This window comes from Sinocyclocheilus grahami, unplaced genomic scaffold (assembly GCF_001515645.1).
Source record: "Sinocyclocheilus grahami isolate Dianchi unplaced genomic scaffold, SAMN03320097.WGS_v1.1 scaffold635.1, whole genome shotgun sequence".
Lineage (NCBI taxonomy): Eukaryota > Metazoa > Chordata > Actinopteri > Cypriniformes > Cyprinidae > Sinocyclocheilus > Sinocyclocheilus grahami.
In genome coordinates, this window is record NW_015505814.1 from 448,098 (window position 1) to 464,045 (window position 15,948).

Here is a 15,948-nt window from a genome sequence, read left to right on the forward strand (position 1 = left end):
CCCCCCTACAACCCCCCCCCCCCCCCCCCGCATGCACAGCCGTGTCCGACGAGGGTTCCACATCTCTCAATCCCACCTTGAAGGATTATGTAAATTAACTTTGACCTCCTGCAAGAATAAAAAAGGGCCGGGGTCCCACATTAAGCAGACCCCAACAAAAGCCAGTGAACAAAACAGTACAGATCCAGAAAAGCTGCACGTGGCACCAGGTCACAAGAAGCCCTGTCTATTATGTTGTCCAAGATCGCCACGCCTCCTTTCCTTTGACACAGCCTGGGGTGAATTACAACAGATCTGAGCACAATACAGCAGTCTCTGGTGTTCATTCTGGCTTATTCATGCGACTTGGATCAGGGACAAGAAAGAAAAGCGATTACTGACAGCACAGCATTTTTAACACACCAAAGCTGAACCTAGGTCAGATAGGAAGACAAATAAAAAGCCAATCCACAGGCACAGGAAAAGTGCAGAAAACTCACAACACAAACATGCACATGAACACATTCATTCAAAAACATAAATAGCAGAGGACAGTAAAATTAAATATACAATAGAACACTCAAAAAAGCAGTTACAAAAAGCGCAAAATGCATATGTGGGTGTTCAATATTTTGTTATATTTTTCAGTAATATATTCATCTGACACTCCAGGAAAGCCTTTTCTCATGTGAACTAATTGTTTCACATTTAGTTTTGTATTTGTTTTATTGAAAAGGGTGTTTGTATAGTTTACATGGCTCATAAAATACTAGTAAATCTGACAACTAATTACAAAGAATGCATGTAACACATTAAATTAAACATGACATTTTGAATTACAAACACCGAAATAGTATTTACTTGTAAAACATTCTCAAATCATTTTTAACAGTGTGTGGGTCAAAACGTTTTCCATTCGCCATCTGGAAAACAAATGATGGGAGAGGAGGAAAAATGAAAGGAAAAGAGAAAGACGGAGATAGTAGATAGTAGCAGAACAGCAAATTGCAGGATGAGCAAACACCAGAAAAGGAAGCATGGATGGATGGACAGGAAGGTAGATTTACCTGTGCCACAGCATGTGTGGAGTAGTCAGGATTATAATCCAACCTCTTTTTAGGAGGCTGGGTGCCCCGCCACCCGAATAAACAAACGAACAGCATAGAGGTGAAGATGAGGTGGAGAAGCAGGTGCGTCATGGGGAAAAAGACACATGTGGAGAAAGTGACAACGTTAGGGCATGGAGAAACAGAGATCACACAAAACACACACAATGTACACACAAACGAAGGGTGAATACTAGTGAACCTTAGTGTGTTGAGAGCAATCGTGCCCACACATGCTTCACCTACCTTACACACACTGCCGCTTGTGTGTACATACTGTATACTACACACAACGGTGAAATTACATAGGGTTTCACTCATATTTTGCTTGTTTACTCATGGTGGCAGCAAACAAGCAAGGAAGAGTGTGTTCTATAGGAGCTGGAGGACCTGTGCATAAATATCTTATTTATGAAAATACAGTGGCCTCCAAAACATATGGACATGTTTATGAATTTTAATGCATTAGATAAAATAAAATAATACAAAATTCAAACTTTGGAACAAATTACACTCCTATTTACGCAATCATTTTTGCAATTACATTTGCAACTGGTCCCAATGTCATTTTAGTTAATGTACAACATTGAGAAGTCTGGGGTTATTAAGATATTAACACAATGCTAAATGCTAAAGGAAGCAGGAAGGGGATGAGAATCTGGTGGTTTCTTCTATATATATTAACAATTTTTGTACTTTTTCATTTTACTGCCTCCCTATGAATCACTTACACTACTATTCAAGTTTGGGGTCAGTAAGATTTTTTTTTTCATAATGTTACAAAATAATATTGCTGCTTTTATTTAGTTTTTGATCAAATAAATGCAGCCTTGGTGAGTTTAAGAGACTTTGAAAGGTAGTGTATGATGAGTATTCACAACATAAATCACCACAGATATTGACGATGATGCACCTCCATCAAAATTAAGATTAGTTCTCATAAATATTTTGTGAATTTTTCAATTAACTATTATTTTACCTTTGGTCACACAATCATGAATATCTGGTTACATCCTAGTTGTAGAATACATGCTCAACTAAGTTTGACAACCAGAAAGTTGTACATGCTTTTTATTATTTTGTGAACTTCTTAAAGTGAAATTATTCAGCTTGAAAAGTGCAAAATGTATATGTTGGTGTATAGATTAAATATCAAAACAGGACCACTGTATTATCCAACATCTGTTAATTTTTAATAAAAAGAGTTAAACTTGACTTAATAGCGTTTTCTGCACAGGTTCTGCAGCTATAAGAGCTGTAAGCTGTAAGAGCAGGTGTGTGATACTGCAAACAGAGCCAAAGCAAAAACACAGTGTTACACACTAAAAGTTAAAACTGATTAAAAACCACTGCTATTCTTCTAAAGACAACATTGTACCCCATAATACTTGCTCTTTCTGTGAGTATCTTGAAAACAGAGCATGATTGTTTACTTGAAATATTAGCCTTAGGATTTAACATCAGACATATCATATGTGTCTGATGTCTTACCCACTGCCTCTAACATTATTATTGTGCAAATTGTTATTGTGGTGATGTTAAATGTCATATTTCTGTTTTCAGTGAGCAAATTACACCAAGTTCTGAACAAGTCAGAACTTGAATTCAGAAACGACACACACACACAGGTTTGTTTTTGTGAAAAGTGGGGACATCCCATAGGCGTAATGGTTTTTATACTGTACAAACCGTATTTTCTATTGCCCTACACCAACCCTACCCCTAAACCTACCCCTCACAGGAAACTTTGTGCATTTTTAGATTTTCAAAAAAACTCATTCTGAATTATTTATAAGCCTTTTGAATTACGGGGACACTGAAAATGTCCTCATAAATCACCTTCTCGTTGTAATACCTATGTCATACCCATGTTATTATACAAATTTGTGTCCTCATAAACCACATAAACACACACACACACACACACAAATAAACAAACAGATGCTTGGCATTACACAACAGCATGTGTTTACCGGACAAGGAGATTACAGCCTACAGCATGCCAACCTGCTGCACTCTCACTCAACTTACCGGCCGTCCAAACTCCAACTCGGAAAAGAATTTAAACCAAGGCTCGTTCTCTAAATCTATGTCATCTGGGTTTAAATCAAATGTCTGGGGCAAGAAGCAACATAGAAAAAGAGAGGTAAGAAGAAGAGGAAAAACAATGAGAGGAAAACAGAGATGGAAATCAGGGTTAGGAGGACCAAAATATGCTGTAAGGACTGGTGAGCAAAGAACAGAGGAGGATAAAATTTGGGTCATCAACACATTCTCACTCACACACATATTGCACACATACATATATGACCATATGTAATGTCAAATTAATAAAACTAAAGACATAATCCACCCCAAAATTTAAATTCTGTCATAATTTGCTCACCCTCATATTATTCAAAGCCTGTATGACTTTCTTTCTTCTGCTGAACACAAAAGATGATATTTTGAAAAACAGCTTTGGTTCCCATTGACTTGCATTGTATGGGGAAAACAATACAATGGAAGTCGATGGGAACTGAAACTGTTTGGTTACCATCTTTCTTCAAAATATCTTATTTTGTGTTCCACAGAAGAAAGAAGATATATTGAAGAATGTTGGAAACCAAACAGTTTCGGGTCCAATTTTTTTTTGCGTTCAGCAGAAGAAAGAAATTCATACAGGTTTGAAATGACATGAGGGTGAGTCTCACCCTGCGTCCCAATGTTCATACTATCCATCCTAAATAGCATGAGATTAGAATTAGTGTGTCCCAAAGCATAGTATGTTGAAAACAGTATGCCAAAAGTCCCCGGATGGTCTACTATTTCAGGTCGATTTTTGAAGTGTGGATCCGTGCACACTCTAATGGCTAATAATACCCACAATCCAATGCGCTTTGACGAATGATTCGGTTGAGAACTACAAAAAGCGTCAAAAAAACTACAGACATGGCGGATGCGCACGACCAGCGGTTAAGTAGAGAGGTTTAGATAAAGGGGGTTGAGTTACTAATAATCAACATTTAACCTGGTAAAATAATGTTTATTTAATCTTATCTATGTTATATTTCATCTGCAACAGCAATGTAAACTTTTATAAACATCCGTTTGGTCATTAACTTTTAAATGCATCATTATGCAGAAAATATGAGCAGAGTTCTCTGCATAAAGACCCGCGGCTGGCAGATCAACGTGCTACTTCTTTTCTCTCCGATATGGTAGGAAGTTAAATGAAATGAAATGTGGATGTTAACTGTGACAAGATGATTGACAGGCCAGTTTACAGTGACAGGATGCGTGTAACAGGTGCGACAGAGCGTACAGTTAAAGACGCAATTGTATGACGTGATAGTATGTCCCAAAGCTTGCATACTCTTCTACTGCACACTCAAAAGTGTATACTTTTTCTTCACCAAAACAGTACATACTTTAAGGGCATAGTAGGCACATTGGGACGCAGCATCAGTTTCATTTTTGGGTGGACTGTCCCTTTAATATGTGTTGTGCCTCTCAGTACTGTCCAAAAGGGGGAGACATCATGCTTCTTCCTCTCTGCTCTCTCTCTAAAATCTCTTTTTTTCTCTTCCTTAAGCTATGACTATACATGCTGAGAAAGCTGCCCACTCATTTTGCCACCTGTGACATCTCCCACTGCCACATCCACTGTGTTTGTGCTGAGGGCAGTGCTGTGATTCAGCCTCCTGACATTTCTATCTCATTGTTCTGTGAACCGAGCCGCTGGCTACGACTGCGCTGCTTTGTCTGACACCCTTCCAGCTTTCTACATCTACATTGCAAAACAAAAGTTCAATTGCTGTCAAAGGAGACATAAACCACTGAGGTAATGCCTCTCTTGAGCCATTTTATTTGTCTCGCCTTAGACAAATACAGTAGAATGTGACATTATTAAGGGGAGAATGGGACGTACTGTATTGCAAAATTTAAATCTGCATTGTCCCCTTCAAAAATACCACAGCTTAATGTTTCAGGTGAACCTAATAACTGATTGCTTTTAGTGCAAAGATTTGACCTACTACATGAACAGATACACAAAGGAAAAAGAAAGCTTGCTGAAGCACCACATTGCTTACAATAAGCAAACTCATGGCTGATGGTCCATTATTTGGTCAAACGATCCATGAAACAGAGGGAAAACACAGCCTTAACACATGTCCAATAAGCAGGCTGGAAAACTGCAGTTTGACACTGTAGTAAACAGTAAGTTGGGAATGCAACACCTTCATAAATTAGAACTCAAATGGCTGTAGGCTACAATGAAATAGAGAGTTTTCATAAGACAGGATTGCCGTTCAAAAAAAAAAATTGCCGTTTTTTTTAAAGACAGTTAAAACAATAATATTGTAAAATAGTATTATAATATAAAGTAACTGTTTTCTATTGTAAAATATTTTAAAATGTAATTTATTCCTTTGATGGCAAAGCTGAATTCTCAGTCTTCAGTGTCACCTGATCCTTCAGAAATCATTCTAATATGCTGATTTAGTGCTCAAGAAACATCTATTCGTATTATTAATGTTTAACAGTTGCTGCTTCATATTTTTGGGAAAACCATGATTCATTTTTTTCAGGATTTTTTGATGAATAGAAAGTTCAAATGAATAGCATGTATTTGAACAGAAACCTTCGTAACATTTTAAATTGCTTTACTGTCATTTTTTATCAATTTAATGCATCCTTGCTGAATAAAAGTATCTTTCTCTTTATTTATTCCTTCTCTTTCTAGCTTGTACTTATTTGAACAATGCCTAAAACTTGGTATTACAAGCACTTCCTGTATCTGTTTGCCTCTTTAAGAAGAATCACTTTATGTATTAAGTGTAAATAGTATTAAGTCACTTTGGATAAAAGCGTCTGCAAAATGACTAAATGTAAATGTAATATAACAGATAAATTAAACAAATGTACGGTGGCTATACATATTTGGGCATTACAGCTAAACATAAAACATTTGAATCTACACTACCTTTTATAAGATTTTTTAAACTGTCTTTTTAAAAAGTTTTTGAATCGTCTTTTATGCTCACCAAGGCTGCATTTATTTAATCAAAAATACAATAAAAACAGTAATATTGTGAAATATTATTATCATTTTAAAGAACTGGTTAGTCAATGCCTAAAACTTGGTATTACAAGCACTTCCTGTATCTGTTTGCCTCTTTAAGAAGAATCACTTTATGTATTAAGTGTAAATAGTATTAAGTCACTTTGGATAAAAGCGTCTGCAAAATGACTAAATGTAAATGTAATATAACAGATAAATTAAACAAATGTACGGTGGCTATACATATTTGGGCATTACAGCTAAACATAAAACATTTGAATCTACACTACCTTTTATAAGATTTTTTAAACTGTCTTTTTAAAAAGTTTTTGAATCGTCTTTTATGCTCACCAAGGCTGCATTTATTTAATCAAAAATACAATAAAAACAGTAATATTGTGAAATATTATTATCATTTTAAAGAACTGGTTAGTATTTGAATATATTTTGAAATGTAGTTTATTCCTGTGATGGTTTCAGCAATGATAACTCCAGTCTTCAGTGTCACATGATCCTTCAGGAATCATTCTAATATGCTGAATTGTGCTCAAGCATCATTTCTTCTTATTATCAATGTTGTGCAATAACAGTTCAGGATTCTTTGATGAATAGAAAGTTCAAAAGAAGAGCAATTATTTGAAATAACACTAAAAGCAATCTTTTATAACATTATAAATGTCTTTACTGACTATTTATGCTATATAAATTAATTCAATTATATCAAAAGAAAAATCTTATTGACCTCACAATTTTAAATGGTAGTTTATACGACCAAATTCTTTAAAAAAAAAAAAATATTATTTTAAAGAAACATAAATTCTCCCTTAAAGCAAATATCATAGTCAAATGTCATAATAAAACCATTGTTTAAAATTAAGACAAACAATATTTGGACATTTTCAAGATGTCAGCTCTTTAGTTTTAGTCTATTTTTTTAAAAACATTATTTTTAACTCAAATCAATGTTTGATGCATATTATTTGTTTATTTGCTATAGAATATAACCATTTTTATTGTACATTTTATTACAGTTACTATATGCTAAAAACACTTCTTACAACGCAAAAACACAGAATTCAGACTTTCACTACACACATAGTGTTAGATTTTAAGGAAGCAGAAATGAATGTTAATATCAGATCTTTAGATTTCACAGAACTTACCTTTGTTTATGACAGCGTATGTTGCATTATATGTGTCTGCATAGTCATCATCTGGTGAAAACAGCATTAAAACATTTTTAAATGGAAAACTCTGTGTGAGATTAAAACACACACGACAGGATATGTTCTGTGTATCCTCCCACTCACTCCATCATACACACCTGCTTTATGAACCATGTGGATCTGTTTGAACATGGTCTTGTACCAGTCCTTGGGTCTGTCCACGGTCTAAATAGAAGCACAAACACACACACAGAAGTGGTTGCCTTGTCAGTTTGCTGGTTAAGCGCATAAACAGCTAACAGCATTTGTCATTTCCTGACAACCAACACAAACACTAGAGCACAGAGAGAAAAACAGACAGGGAGTATCCTAGTAACCTGCCAAGAATGTTCTCTTCTGCTCACAAACACACATTCACAGATAGTCTGAACTGCTGAGAGCTCAAAAGCATTCCTCTAACCACAATTAGAAGATCAAATGTCAGAACAACTCAAACACAAATCAAGAATAAAATGCCCTGTGGTTGCCTTGTCAGTTTGCTGGTTAAGCGCATAAACAGCTAACAGCATTTGTCATTTCCTGACAACCAACACAATCACTAGAGCACAGAGAGAAAAACAGACAGGGAGTATCCTAGTAACCTGCCAAGAATGTTCTCTTCTGCTCACAAACACACACATTCACAGATAGTCTGAACTGCTGAGAGCTCAAAAGCATTCCTCTAACCACAATAAGAAGATCAAATGTCAGAACAATTACTATATGCTAAAAACACTTCTTACAACGCAAAAACACAGAATTCAGACTTTCACTACACACATAGTGTTACATTTTAAGTAAGCAGAAATGAATGTTAATATCAGATCTTTAGATTTCACAGAACTTACCTTTGTTTATGACAGCGTATGTTGCATTATATGTGTCTGCATAGTCATCATCTGGTGAAAACAGCATTAAATTTTTAAATGGAAAACTCTGTGTGAGATTAAAACACACACGACAGGATATGTTCTGTGTATCCTCCCACTCACTCCATCATACACACCTGCTTTATGAACCATGTGGATCTGTTTGAACATGGTCTTGTACCAGTCCTTGGGTCTGTCCACGGTCTAAATAGAAGCACAAACACACACACCGAAGTGGTTGCCTTGTCAGTTTGCTGGTTAAGCGCACAAACAGCTAACAGCATTTGTCATTTCCTGACAACCAACACACAATCACTAGAGCACAGAGAGAAAAACAGACAGGGAGTATCCTAGTAACCTGCCAAGAATGTTCTCTTCTGCTCACAAACACACATTCACAGATAGTCTGAACTGCTGAGAGCTCAAAAGCATTCCTCTAACCACAATAAGAAGATCAAATGTCAGAACAACTCAAACACAAATCAAGAATAAAATGCCCTCAAAAGCGATTAACAGCTGATCTGCTGTTTTAAATCTGACCAGTGACAGTCAGACAGTTAGATGTCATACTGTTTAAAAAGAATGAGTGATGGGTTTTGTTCTGTTATGCTGATGCACCATGATAAGTAATACAATATCACGTAAATCTCAGTTTTTGTACTAACCATTCGCAACCACAAGAAGTATCAGAACATTCTGTCAGTCCTTTTTGGTTTCTATTTCTGTGCCATTGTGGTGTATCGCGTCATCAACTCAAAATCTCATTGGATCAAAACACTGCTTCATAAAAGTAACTTTATATAAACAGTACAATAAACAGAAGTTAATACTAAGTAACTTTTAGACACAATAATGGCAATTACTTTGTGTATTTTGCAAACAAAAATAGCTCCAAGTGAAATCAAAACCACTCGCGTTTCTTTCATGATTCAATAATGAGTACGTTTACATGGACAACAATAATACGATAATAACACGATTAAGACAATACTCTGATTAAGAATCTACCATGTAAACAGATTTTTGATTAACGTTACCGTAATCTGGCTAAAGTCATACTCATACTCGAAGTAAACACAAATCGAAGACATGTGGAGTATTCCTAGTTTAGCTGCATTATTGAAGTACAGTCTAGACATGTACACACCTTAATCACACTATTACCGTTGTGTAGGACTTTTTGCCGACAGTGGTCAACCATTTGACGGCAAACAAAAGAGCATGGCTTCAAGCAAGAAGGCATATTTTTATCCATCTTCGTCTGTTTGCATGTATAGCATGGCATATAATTAACTGCACTTGAAGCTATCGTAAAATTAAAAATGAAACACCCAAAACTGTTTAGTAACGAAGACGAACTGTGTGTTGATACATGAAATTCTGGAGGGAATGTCGGATGGCGTCGCGTGGAAACGTAATGAGGTGTACCATAAATCGATCTATGTACTATAACATGTAAAACGGGAACTTGAAAGGAATATTCTAAAAAGAACTCATGTAAACACCTTAATCCTAATATTGTTTTATTCAGAATAAGGTAAATAATCAGATTACTGATGTCTATGTAAATGTACTCACTCCTAAAGACAACATACTGGCTTAAGGATGTAACTCGCAGACTGTCAGTTTGTCTGAATATGAAACAAGTGCTGTTGGACTAAAATAATACAATTCGAAATCCAGATCAAACTGATTTATAATAAACAATTAATGCTTACTGTTTCTATCACATGATGCATCAGTTATGGACAGACAAATTACTTGTCAGTAAGCTTAGCTGATTATAAATATAACAGTCATAACCTAAGACAAAAAAAAATCACTAAATGCTTTGTAAAGTCATAGAGACACCAGTAATGACAACGGTGTCTAAACTGTGGTATATATAATCAACTCTCAAGTTTGCTACAATGAAACATAGCTGGTATATATCAAATCAGAAGCAAAATACACAGAAAAAAGGTGCAGGATTTACTTTTAAACAGTTTTCACTCTGAAATGGCTAGTAAATGTCACAAATAATTACAAAAAACAGCAAGTAACATTGAATCAAGCATGCGATTTGTAAGTAGAAAGACTAAAAATAGCATTTTCTTGTAAAACATACTTAAGTAATTTTTTATTTTATTTAAAACTAAGAAAAATCATTTTTATAGTTGTATTTAATTTCTGTCATTTTTGTCAGTTCCCTTAAAAATGCCTGGATATCACTCACCGTTCGGATGGCGATGGGAATACCTGACTCATCCACTGGTCCAATGCCTTCGTAATGGGGCGCTTTAATGATGGACACCTTCTTCTCTTCCTCTGAGAAACGAGCGATGGGCACAGAGCTACTGACCACTGTCTCACCAGAGACAACAGTCTCTCTCTTCACCGTCTCTGAACCCTCTGAGTGAGAGAGTGAGAGAATGAGAGAAAGGTTGACGACAGATTAGAAAAAAATACTAAAACAATGGCTGTGTAATATTTTCTGTCCTTTACAATTGATTCTTGTCAAATTGTGACCCCAGTAACAGTCTCTCTCTCTGTCACTCTCCCTCACACACACGTCATTGATTACTGTGCCGCCACTGGCTCTTATTTAGACTGCTGCCATAGATATGGTCACACTGCAGGACTTAAATTTTGTTATTGTTAGGACTTCATCGGATGCTAAGATTCATCATAAAGGAAATTAATTGGCCTTCCATGAGAACGTCACACTAAGCAATCAAAAGCTGCCTTTGATGAAAGTAATCTATAATGATGCTCAATTTGTATCAGATGGCATAATCATGGCAAATATCACACATAGTGTCAGCCTGAAAAAGAAATGGTGACAGAAATTGGGAATAGAAACTAAATGGCATGTTTGAGCTTGACAGTCACAGTCCAATCTAATCTAATAGAGCAGGAACACAGACATGGCACAAGCTCTCACCCTGACTAAGCTTCCTGAACTATGAAATCTGTATGACACAGCATACATGAGACAGCTACATTTATTCCTTCACATCTATGCAGGTTTGCAGTAGCAAAAAGGCAATGACATGAGGAAACACTACAGCAAACTATTTGTCAGCGTCTTTATTTAAACTACTACAAAAATTATATGAATTTGCCTTCCTAAGCCAATCCTTGCCAAAGGGTCAGATCTTTGTCTCTCCTCAGTTTCCCTCTGTTCAGGTATTGATTGCTCTGGTCTGGCCTAATGGATGCAAATGCATCATATCCTGAGGACCGGACTGCACCGTTAACTGCCAATACAGGCATCCACTAACAAGAATTGTGCATTACAAATCCATTATTTCAGAGCACCAAAACTAGGACTCAATCAATAGAAGGACAAAAAACAAAAACAAAAAAAATTAAGGAAAGTCTACATTTGCTGCGTCTCAGTATACCTACTTCCATACTACGTAGTATGTGAAAAACAGTATGCTAAGAGAGTAGAATGTCAGAATTCACAGCATTCTAAAACTAGCAGACAAAAGCTACCCAGATGACAGATTGCTTCTGGTGAGACTTTGGAGTGCACATTTGATGGACACTTTATCTCATTAAGGTACACGAGAGGAGTTGTGAATGGAAGTTAAGCGTCATAAATGACACTCGAAGGTCATGTGACAATGACAACATGGTATGTAAAAACGTAAAAAAATACAACGTAGTACATCTGAATTTCATTTATACTACCCATTTTCATTCTACACTGAACAAAATTATAAACGCAACACTTTTGTTTTTGCCCCCATTTTTCAAGAGCTGAACTCAAAGGTCCTGGGCTGGTGTGGTTACACGTGGTCTGCGGTTGTGAGGCCGGTTGGATGTACTGCCAAATTCTCTGAAACGCCTTTGGAGACGGCTTATGGTAGAGAAATTAACATTCAATTCACAGGCAACAGCTCTGGTAGACATTCCTGCAGTCAGCATGCCAATTGCACGCTCCCTCAAAACTTGCGACATCTGTGGCATTGTGCTGTGTGATAAAACTGCACATTTTAGAGTGGCCTTTTATTGTGGCCAGCCTAAGGCACACCTGTGCAATAATCATGCCGTCTAATCAACATCTTGATATACCACACCTGTGAGGTGGATGGATTATCTCGGCAAAGGAGAAGTGCTCACTAACACAGATTTAGACAGATTTGTGAACAATATTTGAGAGAAATAGGCCTTTTGTGTACATAGAAAAAGTCTTAGATCTTTGAGTTCATCTCATGAAAAATGGGGGCAAAAACAAAAGTGTTGTGTTTATAATTTTGTTCAGTGTATATAGAACGTGCTTTTTTAACTGCCGTGAAGTAGGTTCCAGACAAAACAAAAAAACTTGTCAAAAAATTGGAAACATTATGATTTTCAATTGTTTTAATGAGGTCAAATTATGCAGAAACCACAATATACTGACATTCAAATGTTTGGGGTGTGTGTGTTTTGTAATAGAAATTAATGCTTTTATTCAGCAAATATGCATTAAATTGATCAAAAGTGACAATAAAAACATTTATAATGTTACAAAAGATTATATTTCAAATAAATACTGTTCTTTTTCTATTCCTCAAGAAAAAAAAAAAAAAACAACCGTGAAAAAAATGTTTCCACAAAACATTAAGCAGCAAAAGCTGTTTTTAACATTGATGATAATAAGAACCATTATTAATAACTGAGCACCAATAACAATTGAGCAGTTAATCAGCAAATTTAAATGATTTCTAAAGACTGGAGGGAACTTTTATGGTTGTGGTATATCATTTTAAGGTACACTATGCAACTGTAACTTTATACAGCATCAAAAATGCATCCAGTTTTTAAAGACATAAATAACATGTGTTTTTCATATTTTCATTGGCCTCCTTATGCATAGAGTACCTTAACATAATGTAACTTTCTGGTAAAATTGGTGAAAAACCTTCTGCAGGGAGATAAGCTTTAAAAGCACTTGCCTTCATGATTTGCTTGTATTTTCCTCTTACACTAAAATTCAGCGAGCCAGTATATTGTATATGAATTATTGAATGTTATATATACACTACTGTTCAAGAGTTTGGGGTCAGTGAGATTTTTTTTCTAAGGATGTATTAAATTTATCAAAAGTGACACTAAAGACATTTATTATGTTATAAAGATTTGTATTTTAAATATATTCTGTTCTTTTGAACTTTCTATTCTTCAAAGAATCCTGAAAATAAATGTAAAAAACTAAACTGTTGTCAACATTATTAATAATAAGAAATGTTTCTTGAGCAGCAAATCAGCATCTTAGACTGATTTCTGAAGGATCATGTGACACTAAAGACTGGAGTAATGATGCTGAAAACTCAGTTTTGCATCACAGGAATAAATTATATTTTAAAAAACATTCAACTACAAAGTAGTTATTTCAAATTGTAATAATATTTCACAATATTACAGTTTTTACTGCATTTTTGATTATATAAATGCAGCCTTGATGAGCATAAGAGCGTTCATTAAAACATTTCCATTCCAAACTTTTGACAAGTACTGTATCTACTAGACCAGTGTTTCCCAACCTTTTTTTAGTCGCGGCACCCTTTGGAGAACTAATTTTCGGCAGCCGAAATTTCAGTGCATCTCTAATTATTGGCGACATCAGAAATGGATATTATATAATAGCTGCTTTTTTGAACATTAGCAATTTAAAAATATTAAAAAAAGATTTTTTATGCAGCACCCCTGCTCTCGACAGGCGGCACCCCGGTTGGGAAACACTGTACTAGACTACGTGTAACATGTACTGCTATTTAAAGTGCACGACGAAGGAGTATAATCCAAAAATAATCTTTTAATTATAAATCCACAAGGAATACACACAGGAGAATCTCAGGAGCAAACGTAGCACACACAATGGAAAAGTAAAAATAACCCACAACAACTGAATAGAACAGGGAGTATAAATAAGCAGACTGAATAAGCAACATTTTGCCGATAGTAAAAACTCTGCTTTGTAATACTAGCTATGGGTGTGTGTGGGATTCTCCACTCACCTGAACTACGATCCTGCAGGATCTTTACCAGTCCTGGGCTGAGGGTTGGGGGTGGAGGTGGGTAAACAGGTGGAGAAAAAGGCCTCTGAGATTGAGAGCTTCCATTCACTGCCATCTGACCCTGGGCAACAAACAAAACAGTTTATAAGTGATGGAAATATGGCCAATGTAATTTGTAGAGTCACTTTGGGTCAAACAAGTATGAGTGGGTGACAGCTATGGGACAATAAGAAGTTAGAAGAATGAGAAATCTAAGACATGAGAGTACACATCAAAAGACAAATTTGAAAATATTACAGACACTGTACAACAAATGTATCTGAGTAATGTCATTACTGAGGAAAATGCTGTTACAAAAAAAGACAAAGGTTGTGATCAGACGTTGGTGCTTCTGTAGTAAAATGAGAGGAATGATGGACGACAAATGGAAAACTGAAAAACTGTGAGACCACATGACAACAAACACTTTAAAGGAACCTTTAGTAGATAATGAGTGCAGGACAATCTATGTAAGAAAGAGTGTGAACACTGGAATATGGTTGCATTATACATTCATATTCCAAAAAAGTTTAAGTCTTCAGTCACCAGAGGCAATATAAAGATGCACATGTTAATCTCAAACACACAACATAATAGGTCACAAGGAAAATCCTAGATCATCATAGAAACCTTAAAGCCCACATGCAATTAAAATGAACCCTATTTCGATTCCAAGTGAACATGAAATTAAAATGGGCTTTTTTCAAACACATTCCTGGACATTACTCCAAAGAAATGTGTATAATCTTATATATATATATATATATATATATATATATATATATATATATATATATACACAGGGACGGATTAATGCACGGGCCTACCGGGTACAGGATTTTAAGCAAAGTGGATTTTAAATGCAGCTTCCAAAAGACCAAAAATGGCTGAATAATATTTTTTTTTAATATTTGATACGATTAGAACGTTCAGTGCAGCAAAGCATCAGCTGCTAAATTCAAATCTGCATTTGTGCTTTGGCTGGTGCTGAGCCAGACGTGTTTTTACAGTGCTGCACATTCTAACCAATCACACAGGATTCTGTTGAGCTTATGAATGCAATGGCCAATCAGAGGCATTCAGATGAGTCATCGCTGAAAAGCCCGTGTTTTGTTCAGTGCGCGCACTCGCTGACTGTATGCTGCTCTTTGGCGAATTCTCTCATCATAAACAAAGTGCAGATGTGTGTACGATGTCAGATATTAATTTCACAGTATAAACAGCTTCAGTGATTATAATGGGAGTTGTTGAGAGTGCATGAACTCTGTCTAGACTGAAGTTAATATTCTTTGATAATGCAAATATTCTTTGCTCTCTTTATGTACAATGAAAGTGTTATAATTAGTAACTTACAATGTTTTTATTAAATTTACGTTAAATACAAAGTCAGTCGTATTAAAAATATTCTATGATATGACACCCATATCTAGTACAAGTTAAAAGACAGATTTTATGCATAGGCTAGTTAATAGATTACACTAATATTAGGCTACTTTTCCCATAGCCCATTATAGATAAACTAGCATGATCTATAAAGGTGCAAAATGCATTTACTTATATTTGAGAATCGTGATATTTTATGATATAGTTAACAAGTTTGGGAAAATTTCGAATAAAAAAGGAACGAAATTTCAACCGAGGGGGGCCTTTATTCGGTCCATGCTCAGGGCACCGCTGAGTCATAATCCGTTCCTGTATGTATGTATATATATATATATA

General features: G+C 35.6%; 1 protein-coding gene across 1 annotated transcript in view; it reads right to left on the bottom strand.

The window, feature by feature from the left end:
- Positions 1 to 15,948, bottom strand: part of LOC107558193 (sorbin and SH3 domain-containing protein 2) — a 63,759-nt gene that overhangs the window by 16,929 nt on the left and 30,882 nt on the right. The window contains exons 8-14 of the mRNA XM_016241814.1: positions 14,191 to 14,311; positions 10,419 to 10,594; positions 8,341 to 8,407; positions 8,183 to 8,233; positions 7,498 to 7,520; positions 3,117 to 3,200; positions 1,047 to 1,103 (exon numbers count right to left, since the gene is read on the bottom strand). Of these exons, the coding sequence (XP_016097300.1) occupies positions 1,047 to 1,103; positions 3,117 to 3,200; positions 7,498 to 7,520; positions 8,183 to 8,233; positions 8,341 to 8,407; positions 10,419 to 10,594; positions 14,191 to 14,311 (579 nt within the window). The remainder of the gene's footprint in view (positions 1 to 1,046; positions 1,104 to 3,116; positions 3,201 to 7,497; positions 7,521 to 8,182; positions 8,234 to 8,340; positions 8,408 to 10,418; positions 10,595 to 14,190; positions 14,312 to 15,948) is intronic.